Genomic DNA, 8,521 nt, shown 5'->3' with positions numbered 1-8,521 from the left:
CTGCTAGAACCTCCAAACAAGCTCAAGGCCCATTTGTAGGAGAAACGTAGGGAAGTCAAGCTCCAAGCTTCAGACACATCCAATTGCGGCGCTGCATGTGGCAGTTTGCCTTCCTTTTTTTTCTTATTGGATGAAAAAGAATCCTAAAGCATTAACTGGCATTATGTGGGCATTAGGACCTTTTATATTTCAAAGATTAAACAGCAATAGCTTGCTCATTCACAACTATCCACTAAATTTACGAAATTTGGGTACATTTATTTTCTTGCATAGGTTAAAAAAAAGACTAATTTACCTTGATTTGGGAAACTAATTTATCGTGGGTATTGTCATTGCCTGTTTCAAAATTTAATTGTTTACTGCATCACTGTTTTGTAATACACTGCATGTGTAAAGCACTAAATATATGTAAATTTCTGCCGTGATTTTAATTGTGTGGAAAAACATACAAATACTACTGATCTCATCATCAGCATCACAAAGTAAAAACAAACAAAAAATATACAAAAAAACAGCAACTCATTGATACAAAATCATACACAGTAGCAAGATATTTATAGAAATGAACATACAGTAGCAAAGTAATCAATTGGTTGTAAACAACTCATTGTGCCCTCATAATATACATGTCATTTCTACATGCTGATAAACAGGTCAAGTAATCAACCATATGGACTTAACATTGTTACATAATATGTAACAACAGCCACAGTAAATAATTATACTTTCAGAGGTGCATTTTTTTCTAGGCTGGTTGCGTGTTACCTCATCCACATATACATACAGTACATACACACAACAAACATATAGTACATGTAATGAAACAAACATTATTGCTGCGTTAAGATGTATGTACAGGCTTTGATTACCAAGAAATCAGGCCTTATTTTTTTGGGAGGTAAATTTAAAAGTGTCTTCCAGGCCACTAGCGGTGTCCATATTTGGCAGACCAGTCGACTCGCCCGTGGATGGTCTGTACTGGTGCACGTGGTAACACACAAGGGGGGCTTTTGTTGGACATGTTGGTGGAAGCGGTCCTCTGGCTCCGACTGGATCTCCATGTTGCATAATCTTAACAAAAAAAAAAAAAAAAAAAAAAAGAAGATGAGGAAGTAGTGCAACCATGTCATATTTTTCAAACTATAAGCCAATACTTTCTCCCCAAAATTTTGACCCCGACTTTTAATGTGATGCAGTTTACTTATGAATTTTTAAAGTAAAGCTTCAAGCACTTAACATATACAATTATATACACCAAATCTCGTCACATCTGACCAATGAAATTAGCGAAGGTCACAATGGACAAATTTAACTAACTTCGCCCTCTTACTGAATATTCATCATCTATTCAAGGTGCACACGTGACAGACTCCTGCCTGTGGAGAGTGAGCGAGTGAGAGGGACGGTAACAAGCTGTGTGCGCTGCTGCGCGAGGAACAAAATTAAGCGACGAGAGTCAAGTTCAGTGAGCATAGGGGACAACTGCAAAAAGTACAACCATCTTTGCAGTGTGACCGTGGACTGAGGTCGTCAGCAAATGTCCCTCGAGTGATAATAGGGGAGTCTGGTATGGCAAAGACTCATGGACACTGCATTCAGTATTGTTAAAACATGTTAAAAATCCATCTCTCAGAGCTTTTTTTTTTCTTTCGGTTTTTTGGGGAAAAAACCCTTGAAATAACAAGGAGCCCAAAAGGGCTATTAATATACAATGGCCATTACATACAAATTAGGATTTGTATTCAGGTATGTTTCGGAACGTAGAATTTACAGTGACCGTTTTCATAGAAAAAAAAAAAAAGATCCTAACTTGATGCTGTTGATTCCACAGAAGGAACCCGATGACCTCTGTGACCAGCTGAGCCGACGTCTTTGGTGTAAAATGTCGGCAAGCATCCTCCTGGGATTGTATTTGTGCCTTTTCAAAACAGAAAAAAAAGATACATAAGTAAATTCAAAATACATTCAAAACATATACATCTAATCAACCAACAGTAATTATTTGGAATCATTAGTAATTAATTACAAAGACCTTAAGAACAATCACACCTTTTGTCATCTCCATTTTTTAGTTGAACTAACGTCAAACTTATGCTAAATGTTAACAGATGTGGAGAGGAATAAGTAGTTATTTATAGCTTTATGAGCGGTTATATAAAAATAATTACCCACTAAAGTTAGAGTAAATGCACTGATGCAGCAAAAATGCAGCGAGATTACCGTGAAGACCCCTGCTTGGTAATGTACCACCGAATGGAATACTGCTGTTGCCCCAAAGATGGCTTCCAGAAATGTCTTTATTTGCATTTATGGCCAGATTTTTCTTTGTGCTGATACCTGAATGACATGGAGAACGATGAACAAACAGAACAATCTGGCATAATGGCATAGCATTTATAGAGTGTTACCTGGTAAATATCGGGACTGCCTCAGGTAGTGTTGTTTGGCAGACGCAGTCCTCGATGTTTCCTGGTAGCCTGCCGCCTTATTCAGGTTTAAAGGTGCTTCTTCTTTGCCATTAGGGCGACTGAAGTCCAGAATGTCACTATGCCTGAAGGGCAGGAAATGCATTTGGGAATACAGCGGGCCCCCGGTTTACGAGATGAATCCATTCGTAACACGAATTCGCCGTATGGCGGGTTATCCAAACCTATGTTGATTAGGTTCAAACTCAAAATTGTAGTTACATATTAAAACATTGCAAAGAAAATCAAATAGTAAGTGCTACTTATATGTAATATACATACATATAATTAAATAAAAAATAGAGGATTTTTTTTTTTTTTTTTTACCTTTGAATGACATGACGAGCTTGTTATGGCCATATTCCCTCGCGAGGGTAGCCTATCCTAGCCTAGCCTTCTTCGTATTTCTTGATTATCTCCAGCTTCGTTTCCATACTAATCATCTTTTTACTTCTCTCTTTAACATCACTAGCAATCTTGGAACCCATGGCTAACCAATTAAAGTTTGAATTAAGCACAAAAATGCACAATAACTACCATATTGTGAGCAATCACACAATAACAAATCTTTAACATGCCGCCATTTTGAAACCATGACGCCGCCAGAGAGCGGACCAGCACTGTAGTGACGTAAGCAGTGACGCGTGTAGTGACGTATGAGCGCGGTGCCTTTGTCAGACACGAAGTGTCTCTTTGAGAAGAGAAGTTGTTGATTTTGATGTCGTAAGGCAAAAAAAACGGCGCCAAGGAGACAAAAAAAAAAACGTCGCGGTCCACGTCGAAAGGAGAAAAAAAACATAAGGCAGGGTCGCCGTAAACCGGGGGTCCACTGTACATCGTATTGCCTTAAGTAACCTTATATCCACGCAAGTAGAGCTCAATACTGCCCCTTAGGCATCATGTGGTACTACACGGTAGGTGTGCAAAATGGAACCTACTAAGTCAAAGAATTTAGAGATAAATCAAAAAAATGAGCAAAACAAACAAAAAGATGTCACTGTGACTCAATTGCCTCACCTTCTAAGCGGCTCTTCTGCCTGCTTTGACTTCTCTTTAGAAAAGTTGCTTTTTCCCAGAACACTTGACGGCGTCAATTCAGTGTCTTCGAAGTCGTCCCACTCGTCCCCTTTCAGGTGTCCTGTGCCGTGACCCCAGCGACGACGCCCTCCCTTCGCTTTCGTCTGATAGCTCAGCGGGTTGTCGCTTTCTTGCCTTGCCTGTAAACAGGAACATTCATTTAGAATATGAACGTTCGGGGCAAAGTATAGGAGAACCTGGCCATTACAACTACATGAAGTGACGAAAGGAAAAAATGAGTAGACTGAAATGTGACTGTGAAGGAAGACGCTCGCCTTGGTCTTGTCAAGAATATAAGGTAGATGAGTCTGCGGCGTTCCTTCGCTGGGTTCCTGATTGAGGAGGCGCTTCGGTTGCTGCTCTCGAACCAGCTCCACGTGGCGTTGGTATGCCGCCGGCGGGGCTGGGGAGGACTGGAGCTGCTGCAGAGGCCTGGATGGGCTGCAGTGTTGGTTGTGCGGTGGTGGCGGCTGAGAGGGAGGCACCGGTCTCAAATGTAGGGGTTGCTGCTGTTGAGTCTGTAATAATGGTGGCTGCGGGGGTAATGGATGAGGCTGGGGTCTGCCCTGCTCCAGGATCTGCTGAGGGGTGCCCAAAGCCTGGCCCACGTGGAAGTACGAGTACCTGAGAGCCTTCCCACGAGATCGTGCAAGTTAACGTTCGGTCAACGTCGAAGACATTCATCATTCTGGTTGTATAGAGCAGGTTTGAGAAACATGTCTGCCATCAGAGCTTACCTGTGCAGAAGTTGGTCTTTTCTTGGGGTCCCACTGAAGCAGGTCGGTCATCAGGTGGATGGCTTCAGGACTGGCATTAGGAATCAATGTCTTCAGATTGCTGGGAACACATTGGGGCCAACGGAAATACATGGCACTGGCCAGCTGGAATCCCTCCGACCAATCATTCTTGATGAAAAAGTTGAAGACCTCGATGTTACACTCAAAACTTAAATTAGATCTTACTTGCACACTTGAACAGGTTACCTTCTTTGGTGTGCCCAAAACTTGGCATATCTTGAAAATGGTATCCACCTCACTGGAGCCGGGGAATAAAGGCCTGAGGGTATAAAGCTCTGCCATGATGCAGCCCACCGCCCATTGGTCTATGGGGGAACTGTAGGATATGGATCTGAGAAGCACCTCTGGAGCTCGGTACCTGCCCATAAAACAAACAAACAAATAAATAAAAACCAGGGATAGACCGATTATCCGGGCCACTATTCACCATAGTGTAGCATATTGGCATCTGCCCTTTTGTATTTATCTTCCAAAGTATGCCTAATGCATACTTGCACTTCTCTCACTGTGGAGTCTCGCGCCATCGTCGTCCCGCCCATAACAGCATTTGATTGGTTGGCTGCGTGAGGCAGAACCAACCAGCAAGGAACGCTATATCCACATTGCCTTGTTTTGAATGCCCGCTAGCCGTTTACTACAACGGGTAGCGTGGCTAACACGATATCATATGCTACTTCCATGGAGCGTTTTATGTGATATTGCTCAAGTAGGATGCGAGCAGTCTGGCAAGCTAGAGGGTGGCTCGAAAAAGACTACCAATCAACCCCCCATCCATCCAAACAAACAAAGAAAAGGAAGCATTCAGGTTTCGAAAAAGAGCAAGCGTACATTGCAAGTAAGCTGCGAGAGAGTGAGAGAGAGGACGCGAGATAGAGGCAGAGCAAGTGCATTTGTGTGTGCCTGTGTGTATGACACAAGCCACAGGAGAAACTGACAGCTGTCCTAAGTAATAATGTATATTTAGCCTAGTTACTATTACTAGTATCACAAAGTTAATTTTCTCTGCCTTTTTCTGTCTTGGTTGAGCGATCCCAAGCAATTTTACTGCAGTAAATATTCCTTGAAATGGATTTTGGCTTTAACTATTGGTTATAGGCCTCCTTGACGACTGATAATTGGTATGAGTCCTGAAAAAAAGCATATCGGTCAAGCTCTAAAAACACTCATTTGTAAGTAAGTAATGCATGATTCTCCAAGACAATATTCACTTGCCATCGGGTCGACACATAGTCTGTGTATGGTGGTCGGGATCTTATCTCACGGGCGAGGCCAAAATCGGCTATCTTCACCAACTCTGGGCCCATGCACAGAAGATTCTCAGGCTTCATATCTCTGTGGAAAAACCCTAAGAGAAATGCCAGGTGATATGGTTACATTATGCTAGGCTAAACAGAGCAGTACAGAGGTGAAGTCGTAATACATACCATGTTTATGAATGAATGCAAGCCCCTGGAGGATCTGAAACATGATATTTCGAACGGCAGATTCTGGGAACAGCCGAGCCCTGATGTAAGAAAAAACGAGAAAAGATACAGTCAATGTAGAGAAGATAGGAGTTCCAAAAGCTGTCGGCATATACAACGGTACCTGTCTTTCATTAGCTGATACAGATTTTCTTTCATGTACTCAAAAATAAAGTACAAGTGATCATTCTCTCTGATCACCTCCTTCAGCTTGATCACATTAGCGTGGTTGAGCTTCTTTAAGGACTGAAATGGGGGAAAAAACAAGTTCTTAAAAAAAAGCATATGTTGACACTGCAATAAAAACAAGCTTCAACTGTTAGCACTAAAGCAGGATGCACGAGGGATAATTTAGGTTTCATCATGCTACAGTTTAGTGAGGAGGCAATACTGGGTTTTTGATTCCTTATGTCTTGACATGCTGTACTTTGAACCTGGCTAAAATCTCCTTCTGTTTTCAAAAGTCAAAAGGGGTAAGTAAGCTCAAGGTGGGGAAATGAGCTGACAATAGCACACAAGAATCACCTTTGAGCTGCTCTGGGTAGAGTCTAATATTCTGAGTGTGAAAAGAAAGGACAACAAACTTGAGTGTTTACATCACTACAGCATCCAGCTAAACCAAAATGTAGTTTACTTTTCAAATAGAGAAAAGTGTTCATTGTCCACTTGAAATTAATAAACGCCCACACCTCAAATATACTCTTTTTCATCTCGAGAGAAAAATATCAGGTGTTTTGTTATCGCCTTCGGACCTGACGTATTTACCAACACACACAATATTTGTGACATCTTAAGAGATGAGATACGTTTAGAAGTGGAAGTGTTTCTGTAAAATTATAAAATATTTCGCAACGGTAAATACGTTTGTACAATCTGTTTTTTTTGTAAGTTCAGGTACTGTGTGAAAATGACAACTGCAATTCAACTCCTTTGCTCCGCTGAATTGCATTTGTTATGCAAACCATAGAAACATGTTTAATTGTAAAACAAATGCATTACAGACCTTAACTTCACGAAGATTCATACATTCCTCCCATGAGTAGAACTTTCTTTTCATTCTAAAAAGAAAATATATTTCAGGTCACTTGGACACTCATTGTTGCGCTCGTTGCCACGCATTATTCAATTTCACTTGATAACTAAGATGACACAGTCCACAGTTCAAAACCAGCCAAATTAAAATAACAAATAACACAGTTCAAACCACACACACAGTCACTCACTCACTTCTTAATGGCCACAAGCTCTCCAGACTCCAGGTTGCGTCCGAGGATGACCGAGCCGTACGTGCCATCGCCGAGCTGTTTGAGGGTGCTGTATCTGTTCATTGTGCTGGTTCTTCCATACCCTCGCCCGGGGCTTAGTCAACTGGGTGGGGAACTGAGATTTGCTCGCCTGCTGATGCTACTGAATGCAACCAAATGTCCTGTGACAACACCGCAAGTCCAGGGGTGGAGCTGGAGGACTCATGGTGTAGTGGGCTTGACTGCTCCCAGCTGGAGAGATGGAAAAGCATCGGAAAATCATCAATTTTATGACCGTATACCAACCAGTATGACATGGACTAAGCTGAAACGGGAACACACAAGACTGCATTGCTACCATTATGCCACTTCGTTGTTCAATTCATCATAATAGCTTTGCATCAAATCCGTCCTTCAAGAGGATTACGATGTCCAGATTTGATCAAATCGGTTCCACGGGGGAGTTGGGTTACTTCAATTAATGTAATGTGGCGCTGTTTAGCGTCATATGGCGTATGTACAGTATTTGGCCAAAGGTAACGGGATACAAACCAGCGTGCACACATTTTATTGGTCATGATAATAATTGGACTGAGGCATTTGAGGCTAGCAAACGTAAGAGTAGCAAAAATATGCGCGTAGAGTTTCCACTTCCAAATGGCAAATATAGTTGCCGTTTGTCGCAATTGTTTTCCCAAACATTAGTGTTACGTTCTGCTTGAATGTTCCTAGTTTTGTGAAGGATAATTGAACACGCAAATTGGTAAAATATGGTCCACTAGACAGAAAACAACAACGCGACAGTATGCAACAGAACCGAACAGAACACTCAGAGGTGTTAAAATCAAACCAGCGAAACTCACCCTCCTCGCTTCAATTCCACAAGCGCACATAGCCAAATATCAGAAATAAACTAAATAAAAATGACACATTTACAAGTTAGCGAACTGGATCTCCATCTTCTGTGTGTGCTCCACAAAACATAAATGCAATCAAAACCAGGCCCGATCTCGTTGGGAGAGGATTCACTCAAGTCTCGCGATGTTTGTATAAAACGCTTGCAGCAACTTCACAACAAATCACAACGTGTCATAGTGAAGATACTAAGTTTTTTTTTTTTTTTTTTTTTTTAATATTCTCCACACCGTGTGTTTAACCGCCTGTTGTTGTTTCCCCTGCAAATGATCACACAATAAATTCTTCCTCTGGTCAACTAATGAATCGTTTGATTGTACAGATTACACAAACAGGTTCAAAGCGTATCCAGAGAACGTTACAATGAAATTTAGCGACGATAAAACGGTTCATAGCGCAAAGGGATTAAATAAATGGATAAATACATAAACAATAATGCAAATGTAATAAAGATTTTCTATTCTATTCCATTCTATTCACCACAACCATGGTTGCAAAGTCAAAACTGACCATTGGTAACTAACTGTCTTTTGCATTTGAAATGTGTGACAATAACAAGG

At 41.3% G+C, this 8,521-nt stretch overlaps 1 protein-coding gene across 2 annotated transcripts; it reads right to left on the bottom strand.

Moving 5' to 3' along the window:
* Nucleotides 1-409: 409 nt before the first annotated feature.
* Nucleotides 410-8,063, bottom strand: LOC148420380 (serine/threonine-protein kinase ICK-like). 2 transcript variants are annotated; one of them, XM_088422300.1, is made up of 14 exons: nt 7,910-8,063; nt 7,030-7,298; nt 6,806-6,860; nt 5,927-6,048; nt 5,764-5,843; nt 5,552-5,684; nt 4,526-4,697; nt 4,280-4,447; nt 3,818-4,174; nt 3,483-3,682; nt 2,409-2,551; nt 2,221-2,337; nt 1,811-1,918; nt 410-1,071 (listed from the first exon to the last, which is right to left on the bottom strand). In XM_088422300.1, the coding sequence occupies exons 2-14, from the start codon at nt 7,128-7,130 to the stop codon at nt 926-928; spliced, it is 1,902 nt and encodes a 633-aa protein (XP_088278426.1). In that variant the 5' UTR covers nt 7,131-7,298; nt 7,910-8,063; the 3' UTR covers nt 410-925. The 2 variants fall into 2 exon arrangements, with proteins under 2 accessions (XP_088278426.1, XP_088278427.1); XM_088422301.1 differs by lacking the exon at nt 7,910-8,063 and adding an exon at nt 6,328-6,358 and having other exon boundaries at nt 7,030-7,085.
* Nucleotides 8,064-8,521: the final 458 nt, after the last annotated feature.

Source organism: Hippichthys cyanospilos, chromosome 8, assembly GCF_059441005.1.
Source record: "Hippichthys cyanospilos isolate Australia breed blue-spotted pipefish chromosome 8, RoL_Hcya_1.0, whole genome shotgun sequence".
NCBI classification, from domain to species: domain Eukaryota; kingdom Metazoa; phylum Chordata; class Actinopteri; order Syngnathiformes; family Syngnathidae; genus Hippichthys; species Hippichthys cyanospilos.
Note: the sequence above shows the minus strand (reverse complement) of the source record. Positions and strands in the feature narration are given on the sequence as shown.